At 40.6% G+C, this 17,982-nt stretch overlaps 1 protein-coding gene across 1 annotated transcript; it reads right to left on the bottom strand.

The window, feature by feature from the left end:
- Window positions 1-6,695: 6,695 nt before the first annotated feature.
- On the bottom strand, window positions 6,696-7,706 carry LOC127468056 (olfactory receptor 10AC1-like). The gene has a single exon (XM_051780838.1). The coding sequence runs from the start codon at window positions 7,704-7,706 to the stop codon at window positions 6,696-6,698; it is 1,011 nt and encodes a 336-aa protein (XP_051636798.1).
- Between the last annotated feature and the right edge of the window lie 10,276 nt (window positions 7,707-17,982).

Consider the following 17,982-nt stretch of genomic DNA (forward strand, 5'->3'; position numbering starts at 1 on the left):
GCAATCACATCTTCTTTCAACAGGAATGTAGACAGTTCCTTACTTGGGCTCCAGTCAAAAAACAAGGGCAGCTTCCCATATGTATTCTCCACCTAACAGAGATGTCATACTAGTGCAGGGACCAGAAGTCCAGTTTCCCTGCATAAAACTCCACTTACTTGTTCATCAGCAACATATTTATGTGTGTTTCTCTACCTACTGATGCCCTGGCTGGACACCTAATTAAACAGAGAAGTGTATTTCCACTGCCGACTGAACTGCAGGCTTTGTGGCTTTTGTCTCTGAATAAGCTTATCCTGCACATGGTCTGCCTTGCTCTTATTTGGCTTGCAAAAGAGGAATAAATGAAATTATTACACCATCCTGCAAGTGAAGGGGAGGAACTTTCTTTTCCGCAGAAATTGCCTGAGATAATTCTCTTGCCTTCATATCTCAGCTCTGCTCCCCCTCGTGGTCCAGTGGCTGTGGAGCCTCAGAAGTCCCAGCTGCCTCCAGGAGAGCGCAGCCCATCTCACCCATCAGGACCACAAGAAATTTAAGTTTTGTCTGGTGATGGCGGGGATTTTGTTTCCTTGGTCAACAGTAAAGCCGTGAGAGACTGAGAGACCTATTGAAAAGAAAAAAAAAAAAAAAAAGATAAAACTGGGCTTTTCTTACATTAAGTGTGACATTTTGGATAGACAAGTGGGAAGCAATGCAAACCCAGTCATAATACAGTCTGATTCATGTTCCCATTCATAAAACTGCCCTAAGTGGCACAAATCTGGGTCATAGGAGTTAGTTACTTTCTATTATACTATTAAATACTATTATAACACATTATATACTTATAAACCCAAAAAGTGCAGTTCTACACTTAAAACTCTTCTTCAAGAGCACATTCTTCCTGGGCACATTTGAAAATATTATTTATCTTTGTGACATTAAGTTTTCACAAGATGATTCAATTTCTCCTTGAGCATTACTAACACAACAGTACATATATGATAAACATAAAATTTGACCCAGATAAATTCAATTTCCATTAAAAATGCTCATGACTTCTTTAACTAGGTTGTAGAAAAATAGAATTCTAATACTTTTAGTAGTTGAATCATAGCTCAAAATATAGCAATAACAATCTCTTCATGGCAAATACCTCTCTGTAATTTGTGATTTGTTCATATTTTCTATCTGTTCTTCCCCACTCTTGGATTAATTACGCTAAAGTGTGAAAGTAACTCACCAACTCTGGAAAAAATCATCAGCATTAATAACATGCAGTAAGCAGCCATATCACTAGTCACTTTGATAGTGTGATTTTAAATTTCTTTGTTCTACTCTTGCAGCTGTATGTGTGAATTAATCAATCTTTTGTTTTCTGGGTGTTTATAATAGATATTTTAAAGCTTTTATGTATGTTTCATGTCTGCAATTATTTTTATGCTCCTCTTCTTGACAAATTACAGTTGCTTCCACAATCTCAACACAATAAACTTGTCTTTATTCCTTGCTGTTGTAGCTTAATCTTGGTGTTGTCGTGTTGCTACGCTGTGCAGAAATTAAATAGTTACCACTGGTTACTGTGTTAGCAACCTGTGTTCTTCCTGAGAGGTTTCAATGTGGGTTTCAAGAGAAAATATTTGAAATAGATACTTGTTGCATTGCAAGTGGGAAGAGGGCATTGAACGTGTTAACATCTTCCCGACTCACTGCCAACTCTACTCGCAGTTCAGCCTCCCACTTGATTTTTGAAACCTGAACTCTTAATTAAATCAAAACATGAAAACTAAAATGAATGCTGAGAGCAACTGTATACCAAAACCACAATGAAACACGACACAGACTTTAGGAGACCTGATTTTCAGCAGCGACTAGGCTAAAGGCCATATGCTGCTGAACCATCTGGTCTTCCCTCTACTTTACATGCCAATTTGTAGAACCAGACGGTCTTATACCTTTGCATACCAATTTGTAAAACCAGACTGTCTCATATGCTTGCACTTAAGCAGGTGAAGCCAAGGGTACACATTGGGTGGATATCGACCTTCCCATGGTCACTTTTTCCTAGGCTTGCCTGGAAGACAACTGAGCACAGCAGAATTTTTAGAGTCAAGAGCTTTAGGTGAGGGATACAATGCTGGAATTATTAATAACGCCTTCAGTCAGCTTTTTGATGTGGAGGTGCTTGCAGGGCAAAGTGAAACTCACTCTGAAACCAACCAGCTGGCAGAGAGCTTCACCTCCTTCTTCAGCTCCACTTTGGTCTCCTGATTATTTTTTGTCTCACATTCCTGGTTACTTCCTGAAACAATCCATTTAAGGAAACTTAAGGCCTGTACAACAACCCAGTTGGTAAACAAAAAGCTTGTAAAGTCCAGAAATTTTTTTATTCTGGAGAGAAATGGAAGGTGATTTAAGCATATTTCTTTCCCATTAGCCTGTTTATAGGGGTGTGGACTGTATTCTTTTATATCCTATAGGAATCTTTCAGGTTTTATATGCTGGGCACAAAATTTCATATAATAATACAAAACAATCTCAGCAAGGACTCATCTCTCTTCTTTTGTAAGTCTTCTGTCTATAAATATCTGCAAAAGAAACTCCTATAGCATTCTAGTTTTTATCACAGTAAAGTATGTAAATAGTAAAGCACACTAAATATTGCCATTGCCTTTGGCATGTTCAATGATAAACATGGAAAACAGGAGCCTTTTGTCAATAAAGCAAATCAACCTCTGTGACAGCTTTTCACCCTCATGATATTAACATCCATTTTTCTATGCTTACTACTATCCCCACATCCATTTCATTTTGCCACTCCACTGTAAACGGTTGTATTAATTTCACCTTAGTGCTTTCCTTGTGCTTCAGATCAAAATACAAAAAAAAGCTATTTGGGTAACTATAGGATTATCTACAGGTTTTCTAAGCTTTTGAAGAATCCAGAAGAAAGGAGGCTGGTGGACTCACTTTCCATGTAAGCCAAAATGGATAGGTTGTCATAACATGACTGTCAAGGGGAGATGAATACATTGAAACTTCTTCCAAGCGCTTAAAATTGGACTTTTGGCAGTTTTTCAACTTCCCTTACCCATAGTAGAAACAAATTCCTTTTTTCTATTTGGATTCCTAGGAAAATAGGGAAATATTTTTAATGCAAGTGCATTTAATTCTTTTAGGAGATTGACTATTTATAGGAGCATACCTAGGCAGTGTCTTACCTGGATTGCCAGTACAATATGACAAGTGTGAAGAAAAAAACCAAGAATTTTTCACTGGTTTCTCTCTATGCTGAAAGGGAGATTTCACTGGTATCCTACCAGTATCCCCGGTAGTACTCAAGATATCCCACCCTGAAGTGTCTCTTTGAATGGCATGTACCATTCAAGGTGCTGGATCTTAAGCACCCTTAAAGTACTACTTGAGTACCCTTTAAATACCCTCAAAGTCTGAGCCATCATCATCCAAACTCTCTTCATTTTTGAGAAAATGGACAGCACTGATATTATCATAGAGACCTTACAGGTTGAGCTCTGGTGCTCAACCACTGATAAGGTCTGTGTTCTATACAGTGCTTGCTCAGGGCCACCTTTACAAACTTAATTGCGAGGATGATACTCTGTTTTTATGGCTGTGTAAATCACAAAGTGATTCTTAGGGATGTCTTAGTTGGTTTCACTGGAAAACTTCATGATGCCCCTGTTTGCCAGATCTCAGGCCTCTCCAAATTTGGGAATGTAAGCATTCTTCTTCCAAGAAAGGACAAGACCATTTGTGAAATGCAGGTGCCCAGCTGTGCTCATTCTGTGGGGAGTCTTGAGACCCTACACAACCCAAACAATTACAGTGCCCATGGAAAGATCTTTGGCATATCCATCTTCAACTGGAGGTGGAAATGCACTTGTTTAACTCTGTGCTGCCTGACTGGATTCTGCTGTTCCTTGCAAAGTTCTGAAAAGGATTTAGAAATTATCTTTTCTTTTTTTTTTTTTTTGTTATTCTATGCTCAACTCCCTACAACAGGGATATTGCTGTCTTACTTCACTTGAGCATTCCCCAGCTCTCAGCACACAGTGTACTGAGTCAACAGGACTGAAACAACCACTTGGAAATGTGGGTGGGGTGGGGTAGAAAAGGGACCTCAGGCAGCTCCTGTCAATTGAAAGATAACATATTAAAAAGAAAGTGGTTATGACATCTCTTATACACTGCTGCTGCTCTTACCTCATAAGCTACCCCACTTCCCACTCCTATCCCTGAGTCCTCTCTACAGACCTGTACAATGCTCGACACAGTTGGCCATAGGGGAGGGGGAAGGGGTGCTGTGAATGGATGTCGGGATACTGATGAGGATAGTCTTAGACTAATGTGTGTGGGAATGCTGTGTGGGGACTAATGTGTGGGGATAGTCTTGGGCTCTGGGATATCTTTTCATTCATCTGCAAGGGTGGAAAGAATGTCCAGAAAGCCTCCACTGCTTGTTGTGCTTCCCACATGCATCTCAGAATGAAAGAGCTGTAAGTCTAGCCTGGCTGCTGTTTCAGTCATGTCATCCCTTCCAAAGGCATCATCTGTATCCTTACAGTGAGGAGAGATCTGCTGACGTGCCCCTGATAAGCAACGGTTCATGAGAAATGTCCCTAGTTCAGGACAGAGCCCTGCTATCTTGCTATCTTCCCACAGCCAGTAGCAGATAACAGTTATCTCTCTGCTATCCCATGCCTACAGCTACCAGAAACACGAGGGCCTCTCCCAAGGTTTTGATCATAGTATTATAAACCTCAGTCTTTCTGTCCTTCAGTTTTATTGCCAGACATTTAAGCATATCAACACCTCCTAGAAGGCAAGTTAGAAACCTCTGCTGTAAAATCCTGCTAATCTCAGGAAGGACCTCTGGAGGTCTCAAATCCAGCTGACTGCTTGCAGCAGGATTAAGTTCAAAGCTTGATTTGACTTGACAGGATTTAGAATTGATGCTTCAGATTTGTCCTGCGTTCATTAATAGTTGTTTAATAGTATTTGATTCAAAGTCCTTCTAAAGTACTTCTCCATTAGTAAGTAATGTGCTAGTATTGAGACCCTCACCTTCTCATTCTTGGAAGGCCTGACAGGTGATTAAAATGTTCACTACAACTTTGATAATTTTAAATAATGTAGCTAAACATTTGCTTACAGCAGTAATTAGGTGTTCATTGACATGAAAGCCAACATTCTGTGTTAATGTTTTAGGCAGGCTAAGCTGTCAACTTGAAGACAGCTTTTAATGCCAGTTTTAAATTCCACATTTCTCTTTTGTCAGATGACTCCAACTTAGCTTCCTTAGTTTACCACCTAAGGAGTCTTTCTGCTGTGCCTTTTGCAATCAGATATGTCTGTCCCGTATTGGCCTCATTAGCCACCAGCGTGCTTGTAACAAATGTGGATAGAGCCTTCCTAAATCTTCATTCGTGAAGCCTGGCCATGATGATGAGCTTCCTTAGTTACAGTGCCAATTTTTTACATTAGTCAAATCCACTTACTGTAATTTTTAACAATTGTAGCCCAGAGAAAGCAAATACCACTTTGCTCTCTCAGTCTGTTGAGGGAGAGAGCTGAGGGCAGCTGGGGTGCTGAAATTCCTTTGGATTAGACAGAGAAACAGAAGCAAGCATTTTAATTTTTTCTCAACAATTTGCTATGTAAGAGGTGGGTTCTGAATCATAGAGTCTGTTTGGGCTCTAAAGAGCCCAACGAAGTTGCTTCTTTCCCCTCTGTTCCTGTCCAGAATTCATCTTCTGTAATTTGTCTGAATCATCCTGTTCCTCTTACATGTAGGAAACTCATAAAATAACACTGTTTTGCACCTTTCAGACTCATGCCCACTGCAGTCCAGCATGTGCTGTAGTTCTCACTGGATTGCTAAAGAAATTACAGTAACTGTAGCAGCAGTATTATTACTCTTACAGTGATAGATTTCAACACTCCCCAGGCATCCTTATTTATATGATGCAGTCTTTCCTGATAAAAGTCACATGATAAGGCCAATGTCTTAGTCTTTATGTTACCATAGGAACAACCCAAATCTAAAGCATCGCCCTGTAAAAGGAAAGCTTACTTCCTGCAAAATGTACATAGGAAGCTCATGCTCTTGTCAAACCGATGGCACTTGAATTTTCTATATCTAGAATAATTCAACGTTACAGGAGTTTGCACTAACAATCTTTCCATTTGTGATGGGATGCCAGAGTGCAACCGTCTGCTAAATTTGGAGAAAACCACAGCTCTTTTCCCCTTCCTTCTAGCCATGGACTTCCTTCTTCTAACCTTCCAATAATTTACCAGTCTAAAATTTTTATTGACTTCCCAGTTTCCACTGTCATCTTGATAGAAAAATAATGAAACCAATACTTTAATATTGGTTTATTTGCTTTAAATATTTTTGTTGATCTTTTGATTGTACTGTGATGACCATGAATGTATGCCTGAATAGATATGTGTTTGATCACAGAAGTGAGACCACAAATTGACCAAAGCTCTTCATTCTCACAAGCCATTGAAGCATTTTCCTTTAGATCAAGTGTTATGTTGAAGACCTTTCTTTTTTTTTTTTTCTTTTAGCAGAGATTTCTTTTTCTTATAAACATAGTGATGCATGTAGAATTCTGCCAGGATATTTGCCATAGTGTATGGTGATCTGGTCTTAACATGATTATGGGGTTATTTTCCAATAAACACTAAAATTTACCACACACACACATCTCAACTCTGATTATATCACAGCTCAGCTGAGCTATTTTCTTCCTTCTCAACATTTTCCTGAGGATCCCTCTGATTTCCTTGTTCCTCAGGCTATAAATGAGGGGATACAGTAGTGGAGTGATGTTGGTGTAGACCAGAGACACCACCTTGTCTCGAGCTGGTGAGTAACTGGACTTAGGACGAATGTAAATGAAAGTGGCAGATCCGTAGTGTAATAAAGTGATGGCCAAGTGTGAAACACAGGTAGAAAAGGCCTTGCCTTTTCCCACAGAGGACGTGACATGTAACAAAGCCGCAGCAATGCAGGTATACGAGGTCAGGATTAGGAGGAAGGGGAGCAGCAGAAGGAGCACGCAAGCAGCCAGCAAGGGCAGCTCAGGGGTGTAGCTCTGTGTACAGGCCAGGTGCAGCACAGCAGGGACGTCACAGAAAAAGTGGTTGATGCAACGAGAATGACAGAAAGGTAAGCGGAAAACAGCCACTGTCAAACCCAGGGCAACAGCAAAGGCTCCCAGGCAGCACACCACAGCAAGCCTGAGGCAGAACCCTTCACTCATCACAACCACGTAGTGAAGGGGCTGACAGATGGCAACATAGCGGTCGTAGGACATGGCTACCAGGAGGAAGCATTCAGCCCCACCGAGTGTGACAAAAAGGTGCATCTGTGCAGCACAGCCTATGAAAGAAATGGTGCTGCCATCCACCACTATCAGGCTGAGGAGTGCCTTAGGGACAATGACTAGGGTATAGCAGAGCTCGATGGCAGAGAGCTGGCAGAGGAAGAAAAGCATGGGGGGACGTGAAGGCTCCATAACCACTGCCATGAAGACCATCATATTCCCTGCCAACGTGACCAAATGAACAATGAGAAAAAAAAGGAAGAGGAGGACCCGCAGACAGAGCAGCTCAGAGAAGCCAAGCAGGAGGAACTCCATGGTTGCACCAGTGCTCATATTGTCCCTCTCCATGCAGCCTTCACATGGCATCTACAGGGAGAGAAGCAAAAGGGAGACAGTTGAATTTGACCTGATTCTTGGCAATCAATTCCATATAAGAAATAGTGTTGCAGTACTGTAGAACCAGTGTAGTAAAGCTGACTGTGTAGGGAGGAAGGTGATTTAGTTAAAAAAAAGCAGACTGATTTCACTCAGTCACATTCAGCATGCTCTCGACCCATATTCTCACAACCACCAAGGTTCTTGTGCCTGAATGATCTCCCTAGGATTCCTTGCCATAACTTTGATGACAAAGAATTTCAACAGTTCTGTCTTCATCACTTCTTCTGAGTTGTTCTTAGGTTTGTGACCATGTGCAAGTTTTGAACATGCATTAGGTACCCTTTAGGAGGTAACTCTGATAGGACTTTCAGATTAGAAAGTCCTATCCTTTCTGATCTGTGTCCTAAGAAGCTGCAGACAGATGTGTTTGCATCTTGATGACCATCAACAAGTAGGTCTTGGAGATATTCTGCTACTGTTTCTTCTGGTGCTTCCACTCCCAGGCAGACCCATTTGTTCTCTGTTCACACCACTATGTGTGGTGCAGCCCTCTATATCTGTGCCAGAGATGTACAAGGGCAACTAAACAATGAGCTGGAGCTTCTGTGCTACTGCTTGACTCCCATTAAGGGGAATTTGAGATGTTTGCTGACTGGCTTTTCCCTCTGCTACAGTAGATCTGCCATAAAGTTCACACAGAAGCAAGGTTTCAGTGATTAGACATGAGGATTGCAAATTAGAGCTGACGTTTTCACTGCTTACATCTTTATACCTGGCTCCACCCTATGGTATCAGAGTTAAAGTAAACAACCAAAGATTTCCATGACAACATACTTTGTAACTGGTTTTTTAAAGAAAATGCAAAGCTAATATTTTGGACTTAGAGAGAATGAGATTCCTCTTTTCACAAGAAGAACAGAAATTTCCTAGGAATATGGAGTGATGCAAAGCTATTTAAGTAGAAAAACCTAGGAAAGATAAGGATGTAGAGAGCCATATAATAATAAATTACATATACTGGTCACAGTTGAACAGTGTTCACTGTTCATGTGTTCATCATGGAATACAATATTTACTACAAGGAAAAATTCCCACTCTTTCTACACTTTGTTGTAAAATAAGAATAAAAGCAGTGATTCCTTGAAGATTTCTGCTTATATTAAAAAACCAGCAATATTTTAGTGTGAAAGAAACTGGAAAATTACATCAAATATCATGAAAGACAAATAAAAGGAATGGGAAGTTGAAGGGAAAAGTATTAGTCGAGACAGGTGTTTTCCTGGAAAAAAAATCTCAAAAAAGCTCCAGAAAGAAATAATCAATAAAATTGAGGAGGTGAATATACTAAGCCTACAGATCTTTCTTTTATTTTTGCCCTAAGGTTTCCTTGTGATTCAGTATCTCAGCAGGATTCAAAACATCTGGGGACTCAGACAACTAATGAAAACCTCCACAATTATATTACCTCTGGTGCAAAACTAGGAATTAAATTTCCCTGCTTCAGAGCAGAAGTCAGCAAAATTGACAGGTTAGGAAGAAAATACGATAAACTCCAAGACAAAAAAAATGGACAGTCAGTGAAGACCAAGAAGGAGTTCTTTAGAGAACACAGAGGGAACAGCAATCCTGCAAAAGGAGGTAACCCAACAAAGACCACTGCTAGAAACAGTTCCCAGGGTTATAAAGCCACAACTAACTCCTACATCTACCTTTTGCTGCTGCAAGACCTCCCCAACAGCTATTCTAAAGTCTGACTATAAAGCTTTCTTGATACTCCATGTAAGTAGTAGGTCTTCACAGAAAACAGGAGTAACAGGTTGATACATGACTGTGGACTCAGTCACTGAGGACCAGCTTGCTCCAAGTACTGAGACTTTAAGAGGATTCTACTAAGCACAACAAAGCTAAAATGTGGGGAAGAAAGAGGGGGTTCCCTCCCTTTGGTTTGGATCTGATCACTTCAGTGACAACATACCGTCTTCTCTGGGTTAGAAGGTAAGGAAATAAAGACTTCTTCCCCTTGATGATGTGTGCTGCTCAGTCTGGGCTGAGATTCTGTTTCTTGCCCAGTCTGGGGTCCCTCTGGCTATGAGTGTCCCTAGGGCCAATGCTTTCTTTCAGCATCTCATATTAATTCTCTCTGCAGGATCCAGCTCCTTATATACCATATGACGCAGAAGTCTGTCCTCTTCCCTGATGCCTCTGTTCTCCCTGCACGAATGACAGGAAATTCCACTCCAGCTTTTCTGTAAATCAAGCAATAGGATGTAATTGGACCTTCAGAGGAAGGCAGAGTTGTAGCACTAGCACTCTCCTCTCTTGTTCTTTTCACTGAAGCAATTGAAAGTACCTGATTATTTACTGGGATAGTTTGTACCTGGAATGGCAACATTTTAATTAACAGAATGTGTGCTGCTCTTCTTAAAAATAAATCTGTGGGTCTTTAAGTAAGTTTAAACTAAACTCACACTTAAAGGCAAAGCACAGCAGATATAAAAACTTTAAACCCATCTGTGTGTGGAGTTTTCACGAGTTCAGATGACCCATTGTTTCTTATTTAGTCAGATGAAATCACTATTCAGCAGTAAGTAGGACTGCAATTATTTGAACCCAGTTTATTTTCATTGCCATTGTTACATTCATTCCTGGCCACTTACACTGAAATCTAAAGAGATCTGTAGGCTTCTGTGAGTACAAAAGAGAGGCAAACTCAAGATTTTTGACCGCTACAATGGATCTGCTTTCTGTTAACCCAGCTTGGCAGAAACATGTGAATATGCTATTTTAAGATTTTTCACAAGTTTAAAAGAAGTCCTTTCAAAATATTCTTCTATACTTTATCTATATGGCATAGTCATTTTGGGACAAAACTGCTTCATGCATCAATCCAGTTTGGGGACCAATTGTGTTGGGAGCAGCTCTGCAGAAAAGAACCCGGGCTTCCAGCGGACAGTAAGATGAACAGGAGCCAGGAAGGGGCAACAAAGACCAACCACATACTGGGCTGCAATAGCATGAATGTGTTCAGCAGGTGAAGGAAAGTGATTATTCCCCTTTACCTGTCACGCATGTAGCCACATCTGGACCACTGGGTCCACTGTTGTATTCCCCCATACGAGAGATGACAACAAGCTCAAGAGGAGCACATGATGTCCAAGGGGAGGCTGAGGGGGTTAGGTTTGTTCAACCTGGCAAAGACAAGGCCAGAGGGGTTGATTTTAGCTACAAAATGGGAGGCTACAGAGACATCAGAGCCAGTCCTCTTGGAGATGCACAGCAAAAACAGTCACAATATTTGAATCAAAGAAAATTCTGATTAATCATAAAGAAAAAACTGCTGCTCTTCACAGCAGTGGTTCAGCACTGGAACAGGTGTCCTGAGAGGCTGGGAGATCTTTCTCCTTAGAGATGTTCGCAGGTTGTCTGGACAGGACCATGAGCATCCTGATCTAGCTCTGGAGCTAGCTGTCTAAATCTTTCTTTGAGTCTATGATTCTGTACAGCCCTGGTCAGACATCCAGTATAGACAGGATCAGAATTGTGTGTACCCAAGGAACTTTAAAGAACTTTGCTGTCATGAACTGAAATACTCATAGAGTTTTGGCTCCTCCAAGGCCACTATCTGGGATTCTATAATGTCACAATTTTGAAATTAGATAGAACATAAATGACAAAGTTGGTTTTAGGTATTTGTACTTGCTTTTAAACCTGTCACATAACTTCTTGGAATTAAAGCTATGACAGTGGAGTCTATGCTCTTTAGTCTCTCAATTAATTTCCTAAACTTCCAATGCTTTTTATTTCAATTTTTTTCCCTTTTCTTTTTGTTTAAGATTCTGCAAACATTTCAGGGCACAGAATGTCCTTAGAGCATTTACAAAACCAAATCCAGAATTTATCTGGAATTTCTAGATATTGTTGCATAATACTGAACAAAACAAGAACCCTGAAGCCTCTCTGGCATGTTGTCTCTGCAGATGTAATAGGAGTAAAATTGAGGAGCTGATTATTTTCTAATTATGTCTAGCAAATTGAGGAGGTTATAAATGGAAGCAAATCTTTACAGTGAAATCTAGTTTAGTCAAATGCTTTGCAGAGTAAGATTGCTCCCCCTAGTAAACTCTGTGAGAATTTCAGAACACCAGCTGATTAACTCACTCATAGTTCGTGTTGTAAAATAAAACTCAGGGGTTTAGGTCCATTTCTTACTTTATATTTATCCTCTTCTATAACCCAAACTGTAGGAGAAAATCTGCTGCCTCAGTAACAATGCAAAAATAATTACAAGGAACTATTTTGACAAGTCTGTTCCAACTTTCTCGTCTTCAGATCGTCCTTTGCTCCTGCTGGACGGGAGGTGAAGTGAGGTGAGTCAGCACGTACCTAGTAACCAATACCACAGAGTCAGCAGTTATATGCACTAATTTTTTTTTTGCCATAGTGCCCAACCTTACACTGAAATAAGTAAGGCAAATTACTGTTTCAGTTTGTGAGTGTGTAGATAAGCTGTCATTTATTAACATGCAACTTACACCTCCCTGCAATGTTTCAACACACTCCCACACGTTACCTCCAAAACACAGCTCACCAAACAGGGGAGCATTAGCTGGAGTGAGGTATGCATCTCAGTGCCAGAACACACAGCAACAAGACAAACAACAAGCAGGAGAGGATGAGAATATGCATGTCAAAGCGACTCCATACTTCCTCCTTTAGCCCACAACTTTCAGGTTCCCAGCATTTTCATTGCATCAGCTTACAGCCAAATTCATAATAGATTATTAAAAGCTGCACATTGGCATTAGTGTTTGCATGTCTTGAGTTTGCAGCACGTTACAGAGATGTACCTTCTTCCTTGCTGCAGAGTTCAGCCCTGCTCTCCTCCCCCGCACTCTAACTGTGTGATTTTTTTCAGTACATGCCTGCGAGGCTTTGGGACGGCCTGCCTTAGCCCGAATTTGTATAAAGAGTTTCTTGGAATCCAGCTACAGTTAATGAATCACATCATATCAGCTTCTATCAGCAATTGCAACACACTTCAGAGGATGTTTCCCCTGGTCTTCAGAAAAAGGACCCGTGCTGGGCTTGCCTACCCACACCCATGAATCGCCAGCCTGCTCCAAAGAAGGCAACAGAAACTAGGAAGCTCAGTGTAATTTGGAGCAATCTGGACAAACTGGAAACAACTAAGACAGGTACCAGGAAACCTGGAAGAGAGGGATGGCCAGTCCCAGTGATGGCTGGGGAAACAGCAATCTCAGCCCAGGCAGCCATGACAGAGAGATACAAAACTTTTCAGCAGGCTGAAAATAATGTTCGAGCAACATGAAGTAACTAGCCGGTGGTAAAAGAGAATAAAGAGGATAAGAAAGATTGCAGATCTTCTTTGCATGCAAAAGCATGCTGATATTGATCCTCTGGGGGTATCATGCCATTGTATGGCAAAGAAAAGAAAGCAAAGATTTTGGCTTTAGCAGCTGCACTGATGTTCTGCTGCAGGTATGTTCAGTAGCAGAGGCTACTTCATTATTCAGAAACATGATGGTGAGTTATCTGATTAGAGAACTAAAGGTAGTTTTAAGGCAGATTGCTTGAATTGGTTCTGGTGGTTGATGAAATGTAAGATTTGCTCCAATGAAAATGGTAAGAGTGGCAATGTAAAAATAAATGTTAGTATCATTTGAGAAAGTGCATTTGTGACTCCAGTAAGGTTGATTAGGATCAGAATATAGCAGGGCCACGGGCTGAAAATTATAGCATTTTGACAGAGACTTTTTAACAGGTATGGGATCCCCATTCTGTAGCCAACAGAAGTCAAGAATGCTGCCTCCCCCAGGGGCAAGGCACTGAAACAATTGTGCACAGCCTTTAGGAGGAGCAGTGTTTCCTTATTCCTATAATGTTCAGAGCTTTCTGGAAACCAGGAACTGAAACTGGCTGAGACGGTAACAGCAGGATGACTGGCATCAATTTGCCTTGGTGAGAAAAAGCATCACCCTTCTCTTGTTGAGTTTCTGTTGTTTGGCTTGATAAACACTGTCTGGGAACTCAGTCTGGGAAAGATGATGAACCATAAACCAACCAAAACAGAGTTTTGCAAAAAAAGGGTAGGCAGCCTGACAGCTGACTACTCCTCATGATTTGTTAAAGGTGGGGTGTTTCTTTCACCTCGTTGTACTTAGTCATAGTCTAAACAAGCCAAAGGCATTGTCTTGCATTTCTACTAAAAAAAATAAATCCCTTAAAAGTATCATAAACATGCAAGCTCTTCTTATCTGGAAAAAAATAAAGTTACTGGAAGAAAACTGGTTTAGAACCTGAGAACAGCAGGTTAAATGAAAATGAAAAAGACAGACAAACTGAAAATTAGGCTACAGGCCTTGGAAAATATTAATTTGAACCCCAATAGTTAAGAGAGGCAGGTGAGGGTAATAAGGAAGACTGACATTCTGAGGACAGATCTAAGTTTTCTTCTTTTATCTGACATTAGTTTCAGATTCATTTGGACAACTTTATGAATGTCTCTGTGGATCTAATTAAAAGTTTGGGTTTTAACTACCTGCAACCAGAGAGACTCATCTGGAAAGGAACAGAGTAGCTACAACTCTCATAGTCCTTGAAGGAACTCAGCAGTGCTCAGACCCTCTTGGGGCAGGGATCACTCTGGGGTCTTGCTGAGAATCATGGTGTTGACTTCTGAAAATCATGTATTTATTGTTCCCTGTGCAATGGTAGATGAGGCACTGTCCCACCTGAGCTCTTCCTTAGGGTGTCAGTGCTGAGACACTCCACCTGGGGACATCATTTGTTTTTGCTTAATTTATTCTGATGCAACTGCAGCTCCTGGGAGAAAACACAGAAAAGTTCATTTTCTTATGAAGTTCTCCAAAGGAGACACCACCCCAAGCTGATGCTGCACACACTTCATCCCCAATGTACCCAGGCTGCCACTCATTTCATCCTTCTTATCCCATCTCATGTTTGGCCATCTAGATTAACATTTTGCATCTATGTCAATTAGGAGCCCAAAGCTCATTTTCAGGATAGTGAGGTGAGTAACTATTAGATCAATATACTTTTCCAAAGATGCTTATTGCAGAAAGTAAACTCTGGAAACCACCATCTCAGAGTGAATGAACAAAATCCAGACGAACTGGAGCTTTTTTAGACAGAAGAACTATGGCAGACAGGCAATATATGTGGTCAGAGACAGCAGGTGAGCTTCAGAATGTGTTCTAGCATTGAACTCTTGAGGTTGTTTCAAGATATTTTTCAAGCAAGTTAGTTGGAGGTGAAAGAAAAGAGAAATCTGTCATTAATGGTGGGAAAGAACTATGTTTTAGAAACCATGTATAGCAACTTGTTGAACTGGATAGTAAGGGAGCAGGTGCTCAATAGAAAAGCCATTCAGCTGTTGCCTTCAGCATTCTCTAGCATCATTTCTACTTATTGTGTCACATAATTATATACATTTCATACTTCTATTATTTTGTTTCTTGTGTTCACATCATCTCTTTTATACTTACCTGCCATAAGAGCAAAAACTAAAACAACTCAGTGAAAATTTGGCAAACTATTCTTCATATAAAGCCAAGCATTGCAGCACCACAGCAAAATACAGGGTGAGATGCAGTACAATGTTACTGGTCCAGGTGTCCATGAATGCAGATTTACAGGAAATAGTTTCAAGACGAGTGGATGTAAAAGAAACAGACTTCTAATAGCTTTTCTGCATGAGGACCTGTCAGCCTGCAGGGATCCCTGTCTATAGATGTGTCATATATTTCTTCATTGTGTTCCATGGGTGACCAAAGCCCTTATCTGAATTCAGGGCACAACAAAATCATGAGCTTCATGAAGGAACAAGAGCAAGAAGAGGACAGTAGCCCTATTATTCTTCCAATGAGCAGACAAGCTATACCAGTCTGCTTCACTGCCCATTCCCATCTAGTTTTGCTATTGGGGCTCCTCTAGAACAAATAATTGGCAGATGAGGTGACATTGAGCCCTCACTGTAAACATGGGCCAAAAGCATTAGGCCCTTATCACCTCCTGGGAGTCTCAGCGAAGATGTGGCATTAACAGAGGACTTGTGCTTGGCTCAGGTCTCTGGAAGTCCTAGGAGTTACACTCAATGATCCTTGTCGGACCCTTCCAACTCAGGACATTCTATTCTATTCTATTCTATTCTATTCTATTCTATTCTATTCTATTCTATTCTATTCTATTCTATTCTATTCTTACCTTTTGTGGCTCCTTGCATTCCCAAATCTTCATTCGCAAAGCTTAGCCATGAAAAAAAAAACCAAAACTCCTCATATTTACGTGTTTGTTGACCAATATAGCAGCTCCAGTCCTTGGATGCGTGATTAAAAGCCTGATACCTCTGGTGCCCATAATGTTTTCCAAGCTGTATTTTTGTGGATCTATTTGGTACAAAGGCTTGTATTCAGAAATAAACTGCTTGTTAGAGCACATGCTAGCTGATATGCATATTTATGCCCTTTCCTTTATATTCAAACACTGAGAAGATCTTCCTCCATATTCGGTTTTAGCAAGTTTCCTTTATTAGCAAAACCTCATTTTCCCAGAGTGGGGAACATAGGCTGCAGATCTTGTGATAGCCTGAGCAACAAACCAGGCTAAGTACTCAGCTGTTCTTTCAGCTGAGTATGAATGGGAAATGTAATGAAGCTGCATCGAGTGGATGTGATACCAAAACATTTTCCCATGCTACAAAAGCTCTTCACTGAATCACAAAAACATAAGAAAGCTGTTTGGAAGATCCAACCTCCTGCTCAGAGCTGGAGTATCACTAATTCTACTTCCCATAACAATGGTCTTGTCTAACTGCATCTTGAAAGCCTCCAAGGCTGGAGGCGACTTCACCACTCTGGATACCAGTCCCAGTGCTGTGCTGCCTGTTGGCGAAAGTTTTTCCTAATGCCAAATAGAACTCTATGATTTAGAGCTATTTACCACTACTGTTAATTTAATGGAGCTGTAATAAACTTCTGTTATTTGGGACTGGAAGGTGAGGGGCAAAGAGGAACAGGACAGGAAGGAGGAAAAACAAGATCAGTGCATGAAGACTTTGTTGGAAAACGGCCTGTTAGAACAGCATAAAGACAAAGTAGTCTTCTTTACTCTTCTTTTGCACAAAGTCACAACATGAGAGAGTTGAAGGAGCAGAGAAGCAGAGGAGACCTTCTTTGCAATAAGCACCATTTAAATACAATGCCTTCCTTTGAACTGCTGTGCTCATTAGCCAGCAGTCTTTCTGTGCTAAGCAACTGCATTTGAACTGGTACAGAAATAAAAAGCATGAAATCTACTGTCTTCTGTGGTATAAGGCAAGTGCTTGGCAGGCACAGCCTATTGACTACTGCATTGCTAATGGCTTGAGCTGAGCTGACTGTAGGTAGCTGTGCAGTGAAACAGAGTTCAGCTTCCAGTATATCCTGACTTCCATTTTGGTTTCCACACAGATGGACAGAGGACCCATCTGCAACTGAGTGTGTGTATGACAAATATCTTGTACTGCTGAGAGACACTGCTAGTGAAGCTTTGTTTATAATTTTTCTTTTGTACTTGCTTTTTTTACCCCCTATGGCCTCATCAATCATCATATCTCATTCACTACTTTAAGTTCACAGAGGACATCAGAATATCAGAATATCAGAGCAGTCAGTTCAAATGGGCTGCAGATATGAAAATTCGTTAGTGAGATAAATGAAAGGAAAGTTAGGAATCCATGTAAACAGTTTTCTCTCTGCTGAGGATCTGGATAGATGATGTCTCTTACAACAGCTCTGTCTTACAGCCTCAAGAGGTGAGTAGTCAACTGGGAAAGATGTAACTGTAACAGATGCAGCTATGCACTTGACAGTTATAATAAGGATAGGCCACCCATACCTTTGAAGGATGTGAAGTCAAAGAAATTTATTAAGTGCCAGCTGGAAATATCAATGAAACTCTGCAATATGTGCATGTTCTTAAAAACTGATTTTATTTGTTTTAGGCTTTGATGAATAGAACAGCCTTTTGTTGCCCAAAATTTGGAACAACGTTAATGTTGCATAAATTAGGTCACTGAGATAGGAGTCTTGATATGTGTTTCTCAACACTACTGATGGACACTAAAATCAGAAGATCAACTTCACTGGAATTAAGTAATGCATATAATTGTATCTAAGAATTAAACTTTTTTTTTTCCAAGATGCTCCAAACCAAGGCTTTAACTTTTACTCAAGGTGGAGAAACA

The sequence above is a fragment of the Manacus candei genome, unplaced genomic scaffold (assembly GCF_025592945.1).
Source record: "Manacus candei isolate 608988 ecotype Guabito, Panama unplaced genomic scaffold, ASM2559294v1 h1tg000014l, whole genome shotgun sequence".
Lineage (NCBI taxonomy): Eukaryota > Metazoa > Chordata > Aves > Passeriformes > Pipridae > Manacus > Manacus candei.

Coding starts and splice junctions, on each gene's coding strand:
- LOC127468056 (XM_051780838.1), bottom strand. CDS start 7,706: ATGCCATGTGAAGGCTGCATGGAGAGGGACAATATGAGCACTGGTGCA.